At 37.9% G+C, this 25436-nt stretch overlaps 1 protein-coding gene across 1 annotated transcript in view; it reads left to right on the forward strand.

The window, feature by feature from the left end:
* The first annotated feature begins 6929 nt into the window (after positions 1–6929).
* LOC127424226 (atrial natriuretic peptide receptor 2-like) overlaps positions 6930–25436 on the forward strand; it is a 120120-nt gene continuing 101613 nt past the window's right edge. Inside the window, exons 1-2 of the mRNA XM_051669218.1 lie at positions 6930–7834; positions 23659–23846. Of these exons, the coding sequence (XP_051525178.1) occupies positions 7156–7834; positions 23659–23846 (867 nt within the window). The 5' untranslated portion in view covers positions 6930–7155. The remainder of the gene's footprint in view (positions 7835–23658; positions 23847–25436) is intronic.

The raw sequence follows: 25436 nt of genomic DNA on the forward strand, positions 1-25436 counted from the left end.
CTGGTACATTTAACACCACTACAAGATGATAAAAACATTTAGGGCTTTACTGAAAACACCCACCCCTAGCACCGCCCATGTTTTATACTCTTTTGTCATTTGTTTTCTTTATTTTGTCCAAAACCTGTAGCTGTAGTTGCAGTGGTAGTACATGTAGTTATAATTTGCACTTGTCGGACCTCTAATGGCAACTAATATGACAATTGCCAAGTCCGTTTTTACTGTTTAAAATGGGTATGTATTATTTGATTCTGAATAGTCTAAAAATTTAGCTATTTGCTTTCTCTGTTCATTCTACTTTATTTTTATGAATACACAAAACACAGATTTTATTTCTAGGTTTCTGTATTAAATCAACCATCTAATACTGATTTTGGTTACTGCATTGTACGAGCTTCAAACCTGATGGATAATGCAGATTTTAACACTAAAAATGTTAAACATGCAGTTGTTGCATTAAATGGCAATTTTTGCCTGATTTAATACGACACTGGCTCACATAAATCAAACTCACATGACACATATAGCTACATGTCAAAGGTCACAATTGTAACAAGTGGGATAACAGAAGCTCATTATGATTAAACAACTAGTTAATTCAAATTATTATTTCTTTTTTACAAAGTAAAAAGAAATATGAATTTATTCTCGTTATATTGTTTCCTTTTTTCCATAATTGCCTATTAGTTAAGAGGTTTTATTTTATTTTATTCTATTCCCTTTTCTCCCAAATTTGGAATGCCCAAGTCACAATGCGCTCTAGGTCCTTGTGTTGGCGTAGTGACTCGGAGACCGTCAATCCACGCATCTTATCATGTGGCTTGTTGAGCGCGTTACCATGGAAACATAGCGTGTGTGGAGGCTTCACGCTATTCTCCGCGGCAACCATGCACAACTCACCACGTGCTCCGCTGAGAGCGAACCACAATATAGAGACCACGAGGAGGTTACCCCATGTGACTCTACCCTCCCTAGCAACCGGGCCAAACTGGTTGCTTAGGAGACCTGACTTGCGACTCCAGTGGTGGTAGTCAGCGTCTTTACACGCTGAGCTACCGAGGCCCCCAGTTAAGAGGTTTTATTTTTCAAAGTTGTCATAGTCCTGTCACTCTGTCAGTCAGGGATTTTGTCTGACAGGACCGTGACATCATCGTCCCATGTCTGTCTTGTGTTTCGATGTCTGTCTTTTTGTGAGCGCACAGTTTCGGTTGTATTCCCTGCCGTGCGCTCTTCAATCTGTCTTGTTTCATGTCGGGAGCATGGTGTCTGTATCCTGACTTCCTGTCTGATTTGGTTTCGGTCCGTGTCAGGATCCGGACACTCGTGCTCCAAGTCTGTCTGGTATTGCTGTGGGTGCATTGCACTTATGCTGTGTTGTATAAAGTATCCATTTGTCATACTTGAGCAGGGCCGTAGCAAGGAATTCTGGGCTCCCTGACTGTATATTGCTCTGGGCCCCTTTCATATTTAAAAATGCAGTTTAAAATATGTTGTTGGCCCCCCTGGACCTGTGGGCCCCTAGAATCGTTACCACCTTTTGCCTCATTAGCTACTGCCCTGTACTTGAGTAAAAGTAAAGATACCTTCATGGAAATTGACTCAAGTAAAAGTTAAAGTAGCTCTTGAGAAAATGACTTAAGTAAAAGTATTAAAGTAACTGATATTAAATTTTCTTATCAAAAGTACAAGTAAATTGCATAAATTACGGAAAAGTTCATTAAACCCATGGCAACTTATTTGATTGGTGGTGCTCATCATTTACTTACCCTCATGCCATCCCAGTTGTGTATGACTTTTTCATCTGCAGAACATATACAAATATTTTTAGAAGAATATTTCAGCTCTATAGGTCAATTCAATGCAAGTGAATGGTGGCCAGACATTTCAAGATGCAAAAAGCACATTAAGGGAGCATAAAGTTATCCATACTACTACAGTGGTTACCACTGAAGCGATTCAGTTGGTTTTGGGTGAGAACAAACCAAATTGTAACTCATTTTCACTGTATATCTTGCCATTGCAATCTCTAGGCATGATCATGATTTTAAGCTTGATTTCACTTTCTAGTGCTTGATGCATGCGCAGAGCCCTAGATGTCGCTATAGAAAGTGTAATCGAGCTTGAAATCCTGATCGCCAAGGAGACTGCTAATGTCAAGATTTAGGAGTTATATTTTGGTCTACTCTCACCCAAAACCAATTAGATCTGTTCAGAAGACATTGATAAACCTCTGGATTACTCTTATGCTGCATTTATGTGTTTTTTGGAGCTTCAGAGGTCTGGTCACCATTCACTTACATTGAAATGACCTACATAACAGTGATATTCTTCTGAAAAGTTTGTGTTCTGCAGAAAAAAAATGAAAGTCATACACATCTTGGATAAAATGAAGGTGAGAAAATTATGAGAGAATTTTCATTTTTAAATTAACAATCCCTTTAATGCCGCATTCAAGTCACATCAGAGCGATCATATTTATGGGATGAGTGTATTATGAGTCATAATAGTGACCAGAGCAGAGACTTGTCTTTTCATTTGGGCCAATAAGTAACATCCCAGAACACCCTGGCAACTGTATAGCAATGTGCAAAAAACACAGAAAACAATTCAGCAACAGCATAGTAACAACCGGACAACTGCATAGCAATGTGCTGAAAAACAGTTAAAACAACTTAACAACTGCATTGCAACAACCCGACAACCACCTAGAACACCCTGTCAACTGTATAGCAATGTGCAAAAAACACAGAAAACAACCTGACAACCAACTAAAACACCCTGGCAACTGCATAGCAATATGCTGAAACACAATTAAAACAACTTAACAACAGCATAGCAACAACCTGACAACCACCGAGAACACCCTGGCAACTGTATACTAATGTGCAAAAAACACAGAAAACAACTCAGCAACAGCATAGTAACAACCTGACAACCACCGAGAACACCCTGGCAACTGTATAGCAATGTGCAAAAAACACAGAAAACAACCTGACAACCACCTAGAATACCCTGTCAACTGCAGAGTAATGTGCAAAAAACACAGAAAACAACTTAGCAGTAGCATAGTAACAACCTGGCAACCACATACTGTAGCAATGCGCCAAAACACACAGCAGAGATCACCTTGACAACTGCATAGCATGCCCTAGCAACCATCAAGAAAACCCTAGTTACCACATACTGTAGCATAAAAGTGCTACAAAACAAATATAACACTTTAGCAACCACCAGAAAACTAGTTTTGCTTAGGCAAAGACCATTCATATCTTCATAAAATATAAAAATAAACATTGTTGGACATTTTCATAAGCGCTGGTAATTATTCATACACATCATACCTTGTTTAACCCTTGTGCGACCTTAGGAAAAATTTTGTCTTTTTCATTTTTGTTTTTTTGATCATTTTGGCTGTTAATGCCAACGGCATACATTTCGCCAAAGGTGTGTATTTTTGGGGGAATTTTGATATTTCAACCTCAGTTCCTATAATACATGTATAATACACTGTGTACACAAAATAGATACACTCAGGACCTTCAGGACAAAAATGTCCCCATTGAACCCCATTAAAATGGTAATATTTGATCCCAGTGCCATTAAAGAATAAAATCATGAATACTATGATATTATGCTTTCATACTCCCTTGCTTCAAAATGTAAATTTTTTAATGTTTTCCACCAGATGGCACCATTTTTCCTCATGTTTAGCCTATGGAGCAAATACATGCTTTTTTCCTATTTTCTCTTTGCTGTATTATAGAGCACTGCAGGCCAATTTAATAAATGATGCAGCTAAAATTGTGTGGGTGTATTGGTATTGATGTCAGAGTGTGTTTTGTATGTGTGTATTGAGAAATGTGTGTGTGTGTGTATGTAAAAAACAACAATGGCATTTAAAGGGTTAAAATCCTGAAAATAAATGAATATTTGGTAGTTATGATCAGGACTGATGTTGGTTAAAAAAAAATCTAAGTCACTGAAAGTGGAAAATAATATTCATATATATATATATATATATATATATATATATATATATATTTTTATGGCAGTTTTTTTATGCAGGCATTTTTGTCCTCTAAGGTCCTGAGTGTTTTTTTTTTTTTTTCATCTGACACTGCACAAAAAATAATAATAATGTATCAAAATCAGGGTTGTTGCTAATCATTGACATATCTCAGACTGTGATAATACCCCCCCCCCCCCCCCCCCCAAAAAAATCCCCTTAGCATTTTGTATATGGAAGATAATACATTTTTTGTGGGGGTTTTTTCCCATAAAAAACAACAGTGGCATTATATAAACAAACTGGCATTTAAAGGGTTAAAATCATGAAAATGTATGAATATTTGGTAGTTATGATGTTGTTAAAAAAAATGAACTCATTGAAAGTGAAAAAATAATATAATATTATTATGGCAGTTTTTTAACATGGATATTTTTGTCCTCTAAGGACCTCTGAGTAACTTTTTAAAATTGACGCACAAGGTTTAAATGTAAACGCATGTGATTGACTTTTATATGAACAGGTCTCCTGGAAAGGCGGGAGACTGATCGCACATAACTTCATTATTTAACAGCTTTCATAATGTTTAGGCCTAAACTTAAAGATAGACGACAGAACACATAATCTGGTGCGCACTTCGCTTGTGATTTTGATTCAGATTTGTGATTTGCAAAACGAATAATTCAGACCGCTTTTTGAAACTTTTTGTTCAGTTCAAAGGAATTAAATTTAAAAGAGTTGACTCAAATGATTTTTTCAATGAATCACACATCACTATCTTCGATCTGCCTGCATTTTTGCACATACAGCAGTTATTTTTATTTTATTTTTATTTTTTTTTGCGGTGTTCAGTCGCAAATGTAACGACAGGGTCTGGAGAAATTTATTGGAGTAAAAGTATAAATTTTTTCTTCAAAATGTAGTGAAATGAAAGTAAAAGTCCAAAGAATTATTGATACTCAAGTATAAATATTAAAAAACTGTACTTAAGTACAGTAACAAAGTATTTGTACTTCGTTACTATACACCTCTGCGCTTGTGTCACCTTCAATAGTTTGTCTCTCGCGAATGCGTCACGCTCACGTTGCAAGGGTCACGAGCTGTCTTCACCTTGTGCTGAGGTTGGGACACTTCGGTCAAAGGTCGTATATTGCCTTACTGTCTTGGCAATGTGCGCTCATGGCATTTGGGTGTTTTGTTGTCTTGTGAGAGCAGGTGGCTTTGTTTTGTTTCTGTATCACCGTGTGTCTCGCTGTCTTACTTCATACCAGGCCTCCTTGTTTGCTTATTATTAGTTAATTTGCCTCACCTGTCCCTTGTTAACCCATTTGATTACTCTCCCTATTTTATTCTCCCCGTGTTTGCTGTCCAGTGCCAGTTCGTCTTGTTTCCGGTCTTGTGTGCTTGTGTTTATTCCCGTCGGTCTGGTTTGTTGGTCTTGTTCCAGTTGGTCCTGTGTGTTTGCCCCGTTTTCTAGTCCAGCTCGTTTCTGTTACCCTCTGCCCCAGCCTGGATACATTTTCCGCTACGGGGTAGTTTATGTTTTTTTGCTCCCTTGTGGGAGTTTTGGTTGAGTTTTTTGTTTCTCTTTATTTTTGTATTTAAAAAATTATTGTTTTCTGAACTCTGCGATTGGGTCCTGCTCTGCATTCCTGACAAATATTCTATTTTGAAAACTGTGACCGAGAATAAATACACCAACACATTTTTTATCACTATTTACCACATTTTAGAATAATAGTCAAGTCATCAAAACTATGAAATAACACAAATGGATGGAAATATTGGAATTCTTAACTTATATTTTTAAAATTAGCCCCTTTGCTTAGCTTACAGCCCTGCTCTGATGCGTTATAAACAGTACTGATAATTAAAATGTAATGTACAAATATATGACTCTGTACATCTATAATGATTTTAATGGCCTTGCAACGTAAGCAGCATAACAAAGTATGTAAATACATTAATGGTAATATGGAACTACAGTGTATGCATTTTATTATAGGCCAGGCTTAAAGGGATATTTCACCCAAAAATTTAAATTCTCTCATTATGTACTCACCCTCATGTCATCTCAGATGTGTATGACTTACTTTCTTCTGCAGAACACAAACGAAGATTTTTAGAAGAAGAATATTTCAGGTCCTCACAATGCAAATGAATGGTGACCAAAACTTTGTAGCTCCAAAAAAAAAAAAAAAAACATAAAGCCATCATACAAATAATCCATATGAGTCCAGTGATTTAATAAATGCTTTCTGAAGTGATCCAATCTATTTTTGGGTGAGAACAGACCAAAATGTAACTCATTTTTCACTATAAACCTTGACATCAGCAGTCTCCTTGGTGATCATGATTTCAGCTCAATTACACTTCCTAGCGCCATCTAGTGCTCTGCTCATGTGTTAAGCACTAGGACTTATAATTGAGCTTGAAATCATAATGGTGCCTACAGGCTGCAATGGCAAGATTTATAGTTAAAAATGAGTTATATTTTGGTCTGTTCTCACCCAAAAATCGATTGGATCACTTCAGAAAGCATTTATTAAACCACTGGAGTCATGTGGATTACTTTTATGATGCCTTTATGTGTTTTTTGGAGCTACAAATTTTGGTCACCATTCACTTGCATTGTATGGACCAACAGAGCTGAAATGTTCTTCTAAAAATCTTTGTTTGTGTTCAGCAGAAGAGTGAGGGTGGCGCCGTCGTAGTAGCCTACTAACTTTCAAAAACTTACCTTAGGTTACCTAACAAACATTTCTAACAGTGTACGGTGGTAATAAAATAAATCGCATAATGTAATAACTATTAAATCTGACAGACAGAGGGAGCCGTTAACTAGTCTATCGTTTAGTAGCTGTCATGACGTGTGTCAGGGGGCCGTGCTGACACTCGGTTAAGTTGGACTCATCTGGATGGATGTTATCACACTGACTGGAGCCCCTCAATCACTCAAGAAGACCATTAAGCAGAGCACAAGGAGACTCTGTGAGCAAACTCTTGAGGCTAGAGAGGGAAAAGGCGTCACAAATGGATTGTCCTCTCCACTTAAAGGAGTGTTTTTCTCCCTGAAGAGTTTGGTTTGAGAAGAATAACCTTTTAGGCTACCTGGTACGCTCCCACTTAGATTTGTTGGTCAACTCAAGATGGGATATCATTTCATTGTGTTGTTTATCTACGTACTCGCACCGGGATGCAGAGCAGAGAAACGAAACATTACCGTAGCGGTGATGCTGCCTGACAATTTAAAGTATCCGTGGGCATCGCCGCGCGTGCTCCCCGCTATCCGAATGGCGCAAGAGAAAATACAAAAGAGCGGACTCTTAATGGGACACACTATAAACCTTCTCAACTACAGCACAGAGGATTCCTCTGGCTCTTGCTCCGAAAACGAGGCACAAATCATCGCCGTGGATATTAAACTCTATAATAAACCTGACGCGTTCATCGGACCCGGGTGCGCGTATTCGGTCGCGTCGGTCGGACGGTTCGCATCCCACTGGAAAATCCCGCTGATAACTGCGGGAGGACTCGCGTATGGTTTTGATAAGAGGGAAGAGTTCAAAACTATTGTCAGGACGGGTCCGACCACCACGAAGCTCGGGGACTTTGTCAGTTGTCTTCACGCGCATTTTAACTGGACTTCGCGCGCGCTGATGATTTTCCACGACCTGAAACAAGACGATCGACCGCATTATTTCCTCTCCGAAGGCATTTACACCGTTCTAGGTGATGAAAACATCACCGTGGCGGCTTATCCTTACGAAGATCCACAAACTTTCAATTATCAAGATATCATCACATCTATAAAGGACAACGGGAGAAGTAAGTTTACATGCAGTTCAACAACTCAAAGAAGCAAAAAGTACCAAAATAAATAAAATAATAATAATAATTACCATAAGAGTATACCACGGTGTTTACTTGTTTCTGTAAGGTATAATTAAAAGAATACCATTGTTGTGTTTGTCAGGCATGGTACCATGGTTTATGTCAGTGCTATAGGATTTATGGTGCACCGCACGCACGGACGCACGCACACACACACATTTATCAATAAACCCTACTCATAGTATTGCATATGGCAACAACAGGCTCATTAAAATTCTCAGTCCAACCTTGAACAAATTCTGAAGAATACAATGAAGCATTGATGTCCTTCCAGACAGAAGTTCTGAGGGATAAACCTTTGGTTTAGGGCTGACACCACCTGTGCTCCCCTGGGCTGTATTTTTGACCCTGTGGTGACCTCTGTGAGTTATTTACAGCACCACCAAATCCGGGTTGCACGGGAGGTCATGCGACCATCCATATTCACTGTTAATAAAGACATGTGGTCATCATCTATGGACACCTTGTGTTTAATTACCCGTGAACTCTTTGCTTAAAGACTTACTTGCTAAAAAACATATGCAGCGAAAAAAAAAAAAAAAAAAAAAAAAAAAAAAATATATATATATATATATATATATATATATATATATATATATATATATATATTGAACAGTTGATCTCGATAAGACAGCATTTGTGGCATAATGTTGATTACCACACACAAATAACTAACTAAATAAATAATTCCTCCTTTTCTTTAAAAAAAGCAAAAATCGAGGTTACAGTGATGCACTGACAATGGAAGTGAATGGGGCCAATTTTTGGAGGGTTTAAAGACAGAAATGTTGAGCTTATAATTTTCCAAAAGCACTTACATTAATACTTCTGTTAAAACTCATGTATTATTTGAGCTGTAAAGTTGTTTAAATTGTCTTTTTACAGTCATTTTAGGGTTTGTTGACATTACATCGTCATGGCAACAAAGTTGTAAAATTGGCTATAACTTTACACAGAAAAGGTTAGTAAGTGATTTTATCACACTAAAATCATGTTAACACGCATATTGTTTACGTCTTATGGCTATACTTTTGAAAGAGTGAGTATCGAGGGCGGACTGCGAACAAAAATCAGTCGTGCAGAAAAGTTGTTTTTTTTGGGGGGGTAGTGTGTTTTGGGGTCGTGGCAATGTGTGTCGCTGTCTCCTTCTGCATATCGTGGCCCCCTTCGGCATATCGCAGCACTGTTTCGCGATGCCCTTCAGCTTATCGTGGCCCTCTTCAGCATATCGCGGCCCACTTTGGCGGCTGGTACACTGGGAAAAGTCCCGGTTCTCCAGGGGCGGAGCCAGGAGTTTTTTACAGGGGTGGCCTGGCAGGGGCCAGTGATCAGTCTGTAGTGGCACAGAAATTTTTAGGCAGCATTTCCATATCGTCGGGGGGGGGATATAGTGACACCTGGGACAGAGAGGTGCGGTGACCTTGGTGTGCGCACATGTTAAGAATCCTGTGTGTTGCGGTTGTACAGAGACAGTTCCACCTCTAAAAACAAAATTGTGACTAAGACAAAAAATTATAAAAGCGGCAGTTGCGAGCGGGGAGGCCAATGGGGTGGCCAGGCTTCGGTCCGTGGTGACCACGGCCACCCCTGGCCACCCCCTAGCTCCGCTACTGCGGTTCTCCCGAAGGTAGGTCCACCTCTGGTGAGTATTTTAACGTTTATGGTTTGGCCCCCATTCACTTCCATTGTAAGTGCCTCACTGGAACCCAGATTTTAGCTTTTTTTTTTTTTTTTTATAAAGAAAAGGAGGGACAAGTCAAAATTATTTTTTGTGGTAATCAACATCTTGCCACAAATGCTGTCAATTGAGCTTAACTTGTACTGAACCAAGAATATTCCTTTAAGGTGCTACAAATAACCATTAAAAACATTTTTATTTTTAAGAGTGTATTGCCTGATTCCTAGCTTTGTTACGGTGCTTGACATTCCCAACCTCTTGAGCTGTCAAAAACAATTAAAGCGGCAGGACTGCAATAATACATGGAATGACGAGATCCCATAATGTATGTCACTGAGGTCTTCTGTGTTTGCACTCAGGGAGGCAAAATGTGGTTTCACAAGTATTAGCATCATTATTGTTTATCGTAACTCTCTGAAGGGCATGATTTACAAATAAATACAATTCATTAGTTCATTTTCATTCAGCTAATAAATACTTCCTTTAATTTTAAGCAAATAAGAATGCATGCAGCTGGTCACAAAGTTTATACATCAACACTGATTGCATTATGTTCCACTCATGGATTTGATTCGCTACGCACTAGATTTGATTGTTTACATCTAGGTGATAATAAAAGCCAAATGCTATTGCATTAAAAACATTTTTAGAACTTAACTCCAACAACAATGTTTTTGCATGGCAGTCAATGAGGGTGTTGCAACAAATTAACTGATTTTCACATTTGAAGTGATCTCTTGCTGTCTTTCTCTTTCTTTCTGAATATATAGGCTACACACACAAAAAGCTGTGTGGCCTTATAAGGTGTACGTTGGGCATGTAAAATGAGTTAGAGGAATTAAAGGAATATTCCAGTTCAAAACAAGTTAAGCTCAATCGACAGCATTTGTGGCATAATGTTGATTACCACAAAAAATTATTTAGACTCGTCCCTCCTAATCTTTAAAAAAGCAAAAATCGAGGTTACAGTCTGGCACATGTGACAGAAGTGAATGGGAGCCAATTTTTGGAGGGTTTTAAGGCAGAATCATGATGCTCATAATTTTTTACATTAATTCATCTGTTAAAACTCTTGTATTATTTGAGCTGTAAAGTTGATTAAAATGTCATTTTTAAATTTTTTTTTTTAGGGCTTTAGGGTTTACAGCGTTATGTCGTCATGGCAACAAAGTAATAAAATTGTATATAACTTTACGATATTGCAGTTACTTACTGTAAAGTTTCACTTGTTTTTAGGCAGTTATTGCTGACCAGTGTTGGGTAAATTACTTAAAAATAGTAATTCACTACAAATTAATAATTATTTCCTCTAAAATTGTAATCAGATTACTTTTTCAATGAAGTAATTAGAAAAGTAATCACATTACTAATCACTTTACTTTTAAGTTACTTTCTAAAACACATTTCCGCTTAACAAATTCAAAATAATGTCTATATTTTTTTCTTGTTCATTGTTTCACACAAGTCATACACTCAGCACCTCACATTTCTCCTTTACAATGACTTGTTACAGGTCCATAATTAATGTATTCTACATACATAATATATTATAAAAAGGCATAACCCTACAGTGTACTTACAAGTAATTAAATTAATTGAAAGCCAGTAACTGTAATCTGATTACAAGAATTTAAAATGTAATGCATTACACTACTTTTTTAGACCAAAATTGAATTAGATTACATTAACTAAGATTATACCCAACACTGTTTCTGACAAATGCAACCTGAACATTGCATGGATAGCATACAGTGTTGTGTTGGGTTGAACCCGTGTTGTCAGTTTAAACATGCATCTTCTGTATATGAGAAAAAGTCTTTCTATGCAATGACTGCCAGCAAAACAAGTCTTTGTCTGTAAAACATATCAGCCTCATTGCTGACTAAGTAGCATATTTAACACACAACACATTCTGACATGCACAACATTTTTGTAACATTTATTATCTATGCAATGTTACTGCACAGCTCTTTTGAATTCAGTGAGAGAAAAAAATCAATAGAATATTTTGTCTTGAAAGGAGCTGATCACAGCTGCAGTTAACAGGCAAGATGCAGTTCATTGAATATGGCCAAACAGCATTCATTCGTGTTCCACATTTTGTATATTTCCTCTAATGTACTGTCAAGTCACTGTCAAGAATGATTAGGTATATAAAGTGCATTTCTTTCTGTAGTCAAATACTGTTGACTTTAGCAAAACCTCAGAGTGCTCATGGATGTGAAGCAGTTGTTTTAAAATTGCTAAATGATTAATGATACAGGATTCCTTGTAGTCTGTGAATTAGGTTTACACAACATTAATAATTGTCCAAATGTAAGTCGTTGTAACAAGGAATGAGTCAGGATGGTCCTGACTACTCAATTAGTGAGGTTGACTAGTTTGTCCAGATTGGATATTTTTAATTAGCGTTCTGACAGCGAGCTGTGCTTTAGCTGTTGACGGTTTGCACAGTAAAACAACGTTCTGCTCATGAAAGTAGTTCAGTAACTTGTTGAATGCAAAGGTAATGACTTCATCAGATGTAGCAGTATTTATGTGAGTTTGGGTCTGTATTCATGCCTCAGCCTTAATAAGTTTCAGATCGATGGCTCTCATTGCTGTGTTCAAACTGCCATGGCAACACGCATCCATGTCTCTCAGTGTCTTCTTTGAACATAAAAAGGCAAATGAAAGCCCTATGTTGCTTACAGCTTTTCACAAAGACTTTGTCATCATGCTTGGAACAACTAGTATTTTCATTAGATAAAACATTATTCAGAAATGCTTGCAGAGTTGTATCTTTTCTTACAGTGTGAGTCATTGACATCATTAGTTGTGTTGACAAAGGCAAGCAGCACTATTACTATTGCTCATACTCACGGTTAAGGATTTTTTCCCCATTAAGAAAGTTTTACCCATACAGAAATGAATAGTCTTTTTGAAAAAATATGCTTAAAATGATGTACACTCACTTGAAATTATGAATCTAGTCATTTCACTGGTCTCGAAATAGCTGTTTTATTCTACATGGAGCTAAATCACACGACCAGCCGAGTATTACCCGTTTATATTGGTAATCTTCCTATTATTGGACATTTCCGTTCATTAATTGAATTGATTAATGAATAATGGCTGACTGCAAATAGTGCATTTCTAGTAACCAAAAACATTTGCATCCACACCGCAAGGTGTCAGTTTAAAGAAATATTTCGGGTTCAATACAAGTTAAGCTCAATCGACAGCATTTGTGGCATAAGACTAATTATCACAAAAAATATTTTCATCTAAATCCTTTATTATTTAAAAAAAGCAAAAATCGCGTTTACAGTAAGAAACTTACAATGAAAGTGAATGAAGCCATTCCATAAATGCTAAAATAAACACTGTTTCAAAAGTATAGCCATAAGATGTAAACAATATACATGTCAACATGATTTTAGTGTGATAAAATCAGTAACTAGCCTTATCTGTAAAGTTTTATCCAATATTGCAAATTCGTTGTCATGACGATGCAACACCTGTAAATCCTATAAGTGATTTTATCACACTAAAATAATGTAAACACATATAATGTTATGTTGTGTGGCTATACTATTGAAACAATGTGTAAAATGTGTAAATTAATGTTAATGTTAATAACTGGCCCCATTCACTTCCAAATCTTTAAATGTGATTTTTAAATAAAAAAGGTTGAAAATATTTTTTGTGGTAATAAATATTGCCACAAATGCTATAGATTGAGCTTAATTTTATTGAATCTGGAATATTCCTTTAATTCCAAGACTACCGGCATATCAACCAGTGCAAAAATTCTGAGTGCACCTTTAAAATTCAGTGTGTAACTCAGCCCGCACCATTTGTGCAGACATGAACGATACCTCAAATGGTGCAGGGGTGCGTTTCCCATACAACTACGTAACTCACTGATTAACCAACATAGAACAATGTATTGATCGAGAAGTGAACTAGCTAATGACTAGTGTTTCCCAAAACCGTAGGAACTACCGTATGTCGCACATGCATCGTTCGAACCACATTGGTTCAACAATATAGAGCTTTCATTAATGACATTATGCAGGGGATGGAGTAATAACTTCTACGGATCATAATAGCTCATTTACACGTACTCCAGAAAGCTGTTTAATGGCTGAAAGCTGCTGAAGACACAAAAGCTGCATGCACTATGTAATGCAACAGATAAATTAGCTGCAAAAGTGGGGTTTCCCTTTACCTCAGACTTCAGGATTCCCCTGTCGCACTTGAGCACATACGAACATTCAATCTCTACAAAAACATTAAAAAACGTCACTTATGCGTTATCATGGACACATAAGACGTGTTCGCCGTTTCAAAATGCCACTTTCTGCCTAACACCAGAGTAAGCCATTTTCTGAAGTCTTGATAGAATTAAAGATATGTATATGGAATAAAAGATATAGAAGCCTCAGATAAGTCAAATTATGTCCACACAGCAAACTAACAGGAAACTATGCTTCTAACCACAGGTAAAGAGCTGTAGTCCCAACCACACAACTTTTTGATGCAGTATGTGAATGTTCGTTAGAACTACGGTTTCGGGAAACACCAAATCGTAGAGCTATGTTGGTAACGATGGAACTCGCGACCATAGTTGACTAACAATGCTTCTGGGAAACGCACTCCATTTTGAAAATAAGTGTGCTATTACTTTGCTAAGTTATCGGACTATGGTTTTCACCTGGCATATTATAAATGCTATAAATGCATATTATAAATTATAAATGCATTAAAAAAAAAGAAATCCCATAGATTTGAAGGACCCAAGCCATATCTAGGAAACAGAAATCATTGAGACTTAGGGGTGGGCTTTTTTTACTTGGGCCAGTTAGCAGCCACTTAACAACTACCCAGAACATGCTATCAACCACAAAGCAACTTGGTAGCAACCACTTAAATACCTTAGCAACCACTTAGCAAGTATTTCACATGCAAGCACCACTCACATTTGTGGTAGAAAATCGTGTTTCATGAAGAATACCTAAGATCCTTCAACATACATACTTAAAGAATAAAACAAAGGTATAAAAAAGTTAATTACTGAGAAGTGCCTGACAGATTTAATTTAATACTGGTACTTGACTGCCACCAGATTTCTGCACTTATCATAACCTCACTCAGTTACGCTTGGTTCTGTCAGTGCATAGTCTACTGCCTCATGTTTACTCAATATGTACGTCACAGAAATAAGTGATAGCATCGCCACATGGCATTTATCTGATAATATTTTCACTATTAATTTATAGTTTTTGGGAGCAGTTTAATTAGTCTAGATTAGCCTGACATTTAACTACCCTGTTATAGTGTGCAAACATTTAGAGCACTTTTATGGCTAATTGCTTGCAGTTGCTGTTTTACCGTTAGTGCTTGCAGCCATGTCGTAGAAGCACTCGTAAGACTTATTTACTAACATGTGTAAGTAAAGAACACAGCAGCATGTACACGCTTTTGAGCTGTATTTTCCTTCAGTAGTGCTGAAGTAATTAATGTGATCTCAAAGAAATTGGGTTAAAATGTTGTATTTGATGTCAGCTTTCTTGGAGAGTGGCACAGTGGGGAGTGCATGTGTTCTTGACACACAAGGGTCATTATACTCACTCAGGTTGAAATCGAGCCGATCTCCCAGCTGCTTTCCTGTCTCCCATCTTAACTGCAAAAATGCCATAAATTAAAAAATAAAATCTGAGCTTTCAGACTAGTTGTTATAAAAGCACGCTTAAACATTTAGGATCTCTAGAACACACATATTATACTTACATTGTTATATGATCATAATAACGATGATGTTAATAATAGTAGTCTAATTAGAAAGCGAGTGTAACCCTTTTTGATGTGTTGTGTCTTAAAGCATTTTGTAAAGAGCCTAGTAAAATTAGTTACAATGGTGTCTCTGAATAATATAGTGGTTTACGTTGTCCAGAGACGTCAGGGTGTTTTTTTCTATTTCCTCCCCGAGTTACTGTATGTTCCAATGACCCTGAGGTCACAATCATTTATGTTTTTGTTGTTGTTGGGGCTTGTTCAGTTTGTGGACTCTCATTCCATTCATTGATGAGATAATGATCAACCTTGAGGCTGTAAAGTGTCATCACAACCCTGTTTTATGTTTTTGTGGCCTTTTTACCTCTTTATTAGTTAAACACATGCGGAGGAAGACAGGAAATGATGGAGGAATGGGATAAGGAAATGTTGCGAACTGGATTTGAAATTGCACTCCAGAGCTCAATGTGTCAGAGCCCATGCACTAACCGCTAGGCCACGGCTCGAACACCTTTACTTCTTCTTTTGGTTTACATGTGGGAAACAGTGACTTTTTTGGCCTGTTTTTTCATCTGCCAGATGAAATCTGATCGCTTAGAGAAGTAATAGCACACCCCTCCCCAATTAAATGTTAGTAGTGATTGAAAGCTTTTAAAGAAAATAATTTCAATTCAGAGTTACAATTTTCTAAAGGTAACATTGTTCAAGCATGCAACTTTTTGCCTCTCTCAGATGAATGGAAGCAAATTAGAACCAAATGTCAAATGGCTGAATAGTAGAGGGTGCCAAACTGTGTTTTTGTGTTTGTGTGTTTGTATGAAAGAGCGAGCACAGTCGAGCACTTATGAACGATTTATAGCAGATGTGAGGCACTACACAAGCTCCAAACACACACCTCACACACAAAGAAAAGACCAGAGTGAGTGTTTCACTCCTAAAATGACTGCAATCAGGGAAGTACATGTTGCCTTTGAAAAACAACTTACCGCTTTACAATTTAGACATTTATTTGTTTTTGAAAGATTTGCATGAATTGAACTGTTCTTATTTATCCTCAATCGGTATCAAAATCATAAAATCAGTTTACTCCTCGGCTAGCCCCAGTGACGGAAGTTGCTAACAAGTGGATACATAAGAAGAACTACAACTCGCTTAAAATCTTTATGGTAGTTTTAGTATTCAGCAACATGTGCTTTTAAAAAACATGAACAAGATTCATGTTTGATGTATGACAGTGTGTAATTTATGTTGGAAATGAAAAAGTGAAGGTCTCTTTACGTAATGTTGACCACAGACCTTGTTTTACTCATAAATCAAAAACCGCTAAGCTAATTCTAAAAACCCAAAGGAAATTCCTGAGGGAATCCATGGCTCAAAATTTTAATTCTCCTCCAGGTTTTAAGTAATATGATCACACTGAAAATCAACGTGTTAATTCTGAATGTTTTCCATCTAAAGTCAGAACCAATGTGCCGAATGCCGTACAAGCTAGCCGCTAGCAAAACATTAGCACAGAAGTAAGTGAACACACAAGAAAACATTGTTTTGATCTCTGTACTGTTACACCTTGTCTACACTGGACATGAGCGGTGTGTCGTGTCGCATCAAAAGCAAATAGATCCAGTCATAATCAATGAAGATGTCTACACTGGAAGGGTCTGTTGCGGGGCATCACATCAACGGACTCGCCCGGTGTAGACAGGGTGTTAGGGTTTCACCCTGTCCACATCCCCTGTCCGTTGATGGAACGCAGCCTGACAGATTTTAGGTGACAGTTTTCCCATGTGATTAGTCTGGTTTTAGGACCACAACCCTAACTGCTCTATACAAGAAAGGCTGAAATCTCTAAAACTGTTTGTCAAGGCTACGTTTCAATAACAAATTTACATTTTTGTATCAATTATGCTTGTTTAAGTCAAATAAACTTTTTTTTAGGCTGGTCCAGCTAATGTGCCAGACGTACTACACTGTGAATTTGACAACAGTAGGTCGAAAAGTTTTTTTGCAGAAATCGAAATTCGAGCCACTTCCCCCAGTAGCCGAAGTTGTAAGTGTTGTTGAACATGTGGGCACGTGAGAGCTCCAGTTTCCGGGAAATATGTCCACCAAAAGCGAGTTGTAAAGGGAATTGTTTTTAGTTGTAAATGATGCAATACAGGTAACTGGAATGCATGTTTTATTAATCCTATCCCCTAACCAAAACCCCAGCCCTAAATCTAACCATCAGTGGAGTAAACATTTAATCTTAAAGGAAAATGCAACTTACAAATCACACTTAACATTGATTGTAAATTAAATTACTTCCTGATTTCCATGGGACCAGAACCCGTGTCTCAGAGGTTGCTTGGACACCACGCTATTAGTAAAGACACTGGAAAAGGTAAACACATTTGGATTGATGGAAAAATGTCTGATAGAAGATGGTAGTGGTGGTGATTTTGATTGATCTTTGTGACTCGAGTCTTATGAATATGTCACCAAAAAGATTTGTTTAGATTCGTTCATTGACCATTTCTGCAAATTACGAGTTTGCGCCAGTAGATGGCGCCGAATGACCATCTTTTACATTTTGAACAAGTATTTACACTGAACAAAAAGAGTCATTCATGATGGGAACAAGTCTAATGATTTTTTCTTAAAATTTATGTCAACAAACATACTAAGACATGTCAGCACTGCAGAGTGTTCAAGCATCATAAGCTATTACCCACAAATGACAACAAAGCATATTTATGATACTGTGAACTGCTGAGCACAAAAAAAAAAAAAAGACAACAATACTAGCCTAAAAATTTATTATGATTTTCAATAATGTCCATATGTCATTGTAATGTGTGGTCATTACTCACTTTTATTCATAATTCATCCAGCCCCTTTGCTTGTTGAACGAGATTGCCGATCTGAATGAACGACATGCAGCTCCTCCTCTTGTTCAGCCAGTCAGCAGATCCTCGATCACGAATGAGATTACTGATTCATTCATTTAGTTCGTGAACGAGTTTACCAGTACATTCAGTTCATTCATGAACGAGCTCTCATCTCGTTCAGACTCAAGTGATCAATTACTACTAATTCTGTGAAGGGGTGTATTCGGTCAGTGGGTCAAACCAATGAAATGCTCATTCACAACTTGTACTCGAATGTTATTGGCTCACGCTGATCAGTCTTCAAAAGCAGGACAAAGCAACACAAATGGAATTTGCTTGTCTACAAATGTATGAAAAAACTTTAAAAATAGAGTTTAAACACCATAACCGTTTTCACCACCAATGGCAGGTCTTACTTTTCCTATATTTTCAAAAGCTGGGCTTAACTTTTACCAAGACACAGAAAGTGTTCAAGAAAAGCCTACATATTTTACACTGTGCACTAAAGCACATTTCCATTCGTAATTGATGTTATTTTTTGTTATTAATTTTTTTTATTGATTCCATTCACAAAATAAACATAACATAAAATATGGAATCAAATGATGTACATTAAGCCCCGCCCCCCGAACTAAGAATTAAACACTCTGGACACTTTTGTCCATACTGAGTGCAAATGCGGGATAACGGGGTGTAACTTAACTTCTAAAACTTCTAAACATTAGTTTAATAGAAAGGCTTTGCAGTGGTGAAATAGGGGCAAGAACTTCCTGTTCAATACAAAACCAGGGAGGGGCTCTCTCAGGTGGAAGCGACCAATGAGCCAAATGTCTGAGACCGAATGCATAATAATAAAACAAAATATTGGGTAGGCCTAGTCCACCTTTGTCAATCGGCCTATGTAACTTCTTGAAATGTAATCTGGGACGTTTACCATTCCAAATGAAATTGCTTGAAATAAGAGAAGGAAACATCTACAGGGAGAGATTGTAGCAGGTAGTTGGATTTTGGAATACAATTCATTTTAATAACATTAACCTTCCCAATCATAGATACATGTAATGAAGCCCACCTGCCCACATCGCTCGAAAAGCTTTTTATTAAGGGGTCAAAATTAACTCTAACTAAATCACACAAATTTGCTGGGAATAAAATGCGCAAATACTTAATGCCCTGTTTGGGCCACTGGAAGGTGCATGGCTGAAAAGTCGTTAATGGGCAGTACACTGTCAGAGCCAAAGCTTCGGATTTAGACCAATTGACTCTGTATCTTGAGAATTTAGAAAAGGAATTAATAATTCTGTGGAGGCAAGGCATAGATCTAGTGGGGTCAGAAACGAATAATAAAATATAATTTGCATAAAGCAAAAGCTTTTGCGCCATACCTCCCATCACCACCCCTGGAAAATCATCTTCCTTTCTTATCGCGGCTGCTAATGGTTCCAGGGCAAGACAGAACAATAATGGGGAAACCCTACCTGGTGCCCCTATCCAGAGTAAAATAATTTGAGATTAATCCATTTGTTTGTACCGACTCTACCGGGTGTCTATAAAGTAACTTAATACATCCAATAAAAGTATTCTCGAATCCGTATATTTCCAAAATCTTAAAAAGATAATCCCATTCTACCATATCAAACGCCTTTTCGGTGTCAAGTAAGATGGCAGTGACTGGAGTCTGATCATTCGCCACTGACCACATGATATTGATGAAACGCCTAATGTTATCAGAAGAGCTACGGCCCTGATTAAACCCCACCTGATCTATATGTATAAGAGATGTCATAACTTAATCAGTTAGCCAAAATTTTTACAATATTTTAATGTCTAGCTGGATCAGGGAAATTGGACGGTAACTCTTACACTTGCTTGGATCTTTGTCCTTTTTAAGAATCAGACTGATCCGGGCTTGTGTAATGGTTGGCGGAAGCTTTCCATTCTTTAATGATTCTGTATAAACTTCTAACAAAAGTGGAGCCAGTTCTGTAACATAAGATCTAAAAAATTTCAAAGCTGTCTGGCCCCGGAGCCTTGCCTGTAGGCAAGGCCTTAATTACCTTGCCAAGCTCCTCCAAGTTTATCTCAGAATCAAGAGAATGTTTTTGCTCAGTCATCAGTTTAGGGAGTTCTAATGGTTCCACAAAGTTTCTAATATCCTCATCAGTAGACGAAGACATGGAACTATAGAGATAAAGATAGAATTCTTTAAAAGCATTATTAATATCAATGACCGAGGTAAATATTTCACCACCAGCATATTTCACTGACGGAATGGTAGAAAAAGACTAGATATATCTAGCCAGAAGCTTCCCTGCTTTGTCCCCCGACTTAAAGTATGACTGTCTTGCCCTGAATAGCCAAAACTCCACCTTCGACAACAAAATAGTATTATATCTATATTTCAATCGGGTCAATTCTCTGAGGCCATCAGACAACATTTGGTGCTTCAGCTCTGCCTCGGCACCTTTAATATTCCCTTCCAACTCCACGAGTTCTCGTGCTTTGGATTTTTTGTTGAATAAGGCATACTGTATGATCCGACCCCTAAGAACCGCCTTAAGTGTCTCCCAAGCCACGCCCACAGAGGATACTGAGGACCAGTTGGTCTCCATATATACATTGATTTCAGTGAGTCGGTCCACTGCAACATGAGTACCACAAAGTAACTTACTCACTCCATTGACTTTATGAAGGACATCGCTTGCTGGACATGTAAATGTTTTACGGCCATCCTTAGCATCTGTTCTCAATTTGGCCGGGAACATCAGTGCAAAAGCGACCTTCCGTTGATGTAAGGGTTTCTTGCATTCCTTGAATCGATCACGTTTCTCTCTTGTCGAATTCGCAAAGTCTGGGAACAAGAAAATGCTGTGGTTCTTCCAAGAAAGCCTTCCTTTATTCCTCGCCTCGCATAACATGAGATCTTTATCGGATGATCTCAGAAATTTGGCCAGAATTGATCGGGGCCTGTCTCCCTCAGCGGATTGCTGAGCCGGAACTCTGTGAGCTCACTTGATTTCCAGCTTATGGCCTGCTATGTTGAGCAGATTCGGAAGGAGCCCATCTAGGAATTTCACCATATCCTGTCCTCCTTTGCCCTCAGGAATTCAGACGAAACTAATGTTATTCTGCCGGCTACTGTTCTCCATGTCCTCCAACTTCTCCCAGAGATGCTCCAAATCCACCTTTGTCGCTTGTGGATTAGCAGATAATTCCCTCTCCGATGACTCCAGATAATCGATCCGTTTCTCAACATCCCCCACTCTTGTAACCACCTCAGTGAATTTCGTCTCCATGGCAGTGATTGATCGACGTATTACAGCAAGATCCTCCAAGTCGGCAACGACCTTCGTTAGCATTGCCGACATGTTCAACATTTCCCAACGAATTTCCCGAAACTCTCAGACCAAATCGACTCCTGGGCACGAGGCCTCCACGGGGTGTCAGCTTGAGCACGAAAGTGTATTTTAATGTCTCCAGATCCCAAGATTTTTAATTCTTTGACATATTGTCCTCCTAGAACAGTTATGGAACAGAGTGTATCGAATCTCACCGGTTTATGACATTAATAGTTTTAAAACTAGCACAATGCGCAGAGCTCACTGTTCACACGTCTGAACCTCACATGGCGTCACATGACTTCCGTAATTGATGTTATTTTAACTGTATGTTCTTAAGTCATTTTTGCACATTCATAAATTGGAGGTCATGTTTTGTGTATACTTATAAGATTGTTTTAGTGCATTTCACCCCTTTCTCTCCTTGTTGAACATAATTGATGCCAAACTTACATGCCGAACTGAATGAACAACATGCCTCCTCTTGTTCAGTCTGTCAGAAGTCATTACTTTAGTTCACAAACGAGTTTACCAGTACATTCTGTTCATTCATGAACGAGACGCCTCACTCAGACCCGAACGACCGACTCAACTGGTTCAGTGAAGGGTGTATTCGTTCAGCGGATGAAACCAATGATATGCTACTTCATAGCCTGCACTCGAATGGTATTGGCTCGTGCTATAGTCAGACTTCACTGGCATGAAAAGCAACAGAGCTCATTGGCTTAGAAAAAGAGAGACGTCAGTGAACGAGGAATATGAGTCAGTGTATGGAGGTGAACGAGAACGATTCGTTCACTTAAAAGATTCGTACAAAATGACAGATTAATTCACGAACTAAACATCACTAGAAGAAATGGCACTTGTAAGTAACTCAGCAGAGCAGAGTTGATGTCAGGGTACCGGTACATTTGGAGCACCGCAACATGTCGTTCCCATGTGATCATGTTGAATGTGCATGCACATTCTAGAGTAAACAACCTCAAAAGGCGATTTATAGCTTTTATAATGTCTCTGGGATTGTTCGGCACCACCTGTATATGTTTTTGTTCACAAAACAAACAAATTACTTTGTCAGCAACAGAATGATTTAGCGCAAATACACAACAAAATGCAAAAATCCTAGGTCCTTTTCAGACCCCCGCCGTGGACTGTGGACTGTCTGCCCTCAGCTCTAGTGAAACAAAATGTTCTTGTACAGTTTCATAGGCTTTGTATCAGCCAGGCTCAAGCAGATCCTTATAAATTCTATAACACCACTGAACATTTTCCTTGCCTTTTTGTACATTTGTCTTGGAGTGCATCCAGGAGACAACAGGACTATTTGGCATTAGTTTGTCTACGTAAGGCTGGAAGAGCTGAGGATTTAGAGGCTGAGAGACAGACTTTGGTCTAGCACTTGAGGAAATGTCTGGAAGCCTGGCCTCTGAGCTGGCAGTAACAATGCTGAAAGACACTCCTAATGTAAATAATGCCCAAAGAGTAGACTCCAGGGAAAACAAACACACACACACACACACATACATACACACGTGCCATGTCTAGAAACTTTTGTGCATCAATATGGTGCGATTCAGAGAGGAAGTGTCCAGCTATCTGTGCTTTGATCCATTCCTTTAAAGTGTTAGTTCACCCAAAAATTTAAATTCTCTTATCGTTTACTCACCCTCATACCATCCCAGATGTGTATGATTTTCTTTTTTCTGCTGAACACAATCAAAGATTTTTAGAAGAATATCTCAGCTCTGTAGGTCTATACAATGCAAGTGAATGATGGCCAGAATTATGACGCTCCAAAAAGCACTTAAAGGTATTATAAAAGTAATCCACATTGACTTCAGTGGTTAATTCCATATCTTTAGAAGTGATATGATAGGTGTGGGTGAGAAACAGATCAATATTTAAGTCCTTTTTTACTATAATTTCTCCTCCCTGCCCATTAGGTGGTGATATGCATGAAGAATGCGAATCGCCAAAAACAAAAGTAGAAGAAAGTGAAAGTGGAGATTTATAGTAAAAAAAGTCTTAAATATTGATCTGATCTGTGTCTTTCATTCTAGTTATTTGTTTGACATATCGTATCTTGTTCTTCCTTAGTTGTATACATCTGCGGTCCTCTGCAGACATTCTTCCACATAATGAAGTTGTTTGAGGATGAGGTGAAGAACCGGGAGGACTACGCCATCTTCTACCTGGACGTTTTTGCTGAGAGTCTAAGTGGTGATTCTTTAAAGCCCTGGCAAAGCTCAGACTTTCAGTTCAATGACCCCATCAAGCTATTTCAGGTAACAGTATTAACACACATAATAACTACTGAGCTTTTACTCAAAAATATGATCATCTTTATTTTAAATCATTAGCAGAGGTTTATTAATAGCTTTTATGTTCTTTTTGTTGGATCAGTCCAGCAGTTACCTCAACAGCAGTATTCTTAAACACTTTAACAGTCTGCTTTCAAGGTTTTGTAAAATTTTTTAACATTTTTTTACGTTAATGTACCTCTGCATGCACAATTACATTTAAGGGGTTCCAGCAAGGTCTTTTTGACGACTTTTATTAATTTAATTAATATTCACTTGGCATCCTGGTTGTTTTGATTGTGAATAATCCATTAGGCTTCCATTTACTCAAATGAGTGTTTCTGCAGTCATTTCTCTTAAGGTTGATTAATGCAGCTAGACTCAAGAAACAAGGCATGGGCCTTAATTATTCTGCTTTTGATGTTCACATAAGCACCTTTATTCATTTATTTTAATTAGGTAAAAGCCATTTTTTAGAGGTTTTTTTCTTGAGGATTTTTTGAAGATGCCATCAAAATCCATTTGGGCCATCAAAAGTTTCCTTTCTCGTCATGCTGTTTAAATTAACTCTTTAAAATACTTTTATTGACAACTAGTTGAATTAAATGAATTAGGGACCATTGAGAAATAACTTTTAAAAACTGGAGCCTTTCCTTTTGGCAGATTAATGTACATTACACAACATCATAATGTGATCAACAAGTTTTAACGGGATTCCTGGACAGAATACTCATCCTTGACTTTCTCTACAAAGGCCTTTATTGTTTTTAAAATGTCAACGTCTTGAGTGAGGCCTTTTTGGCATAGCACAAACAAAAAATGTTGTCGCTAAAATTAACATTAGTACAGTGAACACTTTTTATGGTGTATTAAATAATGTTGCCACCAGTCTTTCAGTGTACTAGGGTGTCAACAATATTGCAACCAGTGCCTAAACTTTTGGATTCCAGATTTTGGAGTAAAGTAATTTACTTTCTGAAAACTTCTAGTGTACCCAAAGTGCAAAGACAAGATAAAGATCCCATAAAATCGCTTGACGAGCACAGTTTTCTTTCCTGTGTTGATTAAAACGGCAAGTTTAGCCAGGATAAATCGAAAACTCGTCCCTTTTTTGTTACACCTCCGTTATGAACAATGATTTGCTACTTGCTAGATGTTTGCAGGTGGTATTAAGAGGAATACTGATAATTCTGTGAATTTCAGTGAAAGTAGGTCAAATGTTCTTCAGCTAAAATTGTTCTGTGCTTTCTGATATTGGAACCATTGCCCCCAGTGGCTGAAGCTGGAAGTGTTGTTGACAAGTTTCTGGGTGAAATGTCCACAGAGTGGCGCCAAAAGCAAGGTGTATTTTTATATGTAAATGACATAATAAAATCAACAGGAATGCATATTTTATCAACCCTACTCCATAATCTAAGCCCCAGCCCTAAACCTCGCCATCAGTGCAGTGGGATTCTTTTCAGTATTCGTTGGACATTTGGTACTCCATGCTCTCTGGGGACAGTCTTGCAAAGATATAATTAGCACAACAAGGTTAAAGAGTAACTATATAATACTGGCATAAAACATTGTACT

The sequence above is a fragment of the Myxocyprinus asiaticus genome, chromosome 3, assembly GCF_019703515.2.
Source record: "Myxocyprinus asiaticus isolate MX2 ecotype Aquarium Trade chromosome 3, UBuf_Myxa_2, whole genome shotgun sequence".
Classification (NCBI taxonomy): Eukaryota; Metazoa; Chordata; class Actinopteri; order Cypriniformes; family Catostomidae; genus Myxocyprinus; species Myxocyprinus asiaticus.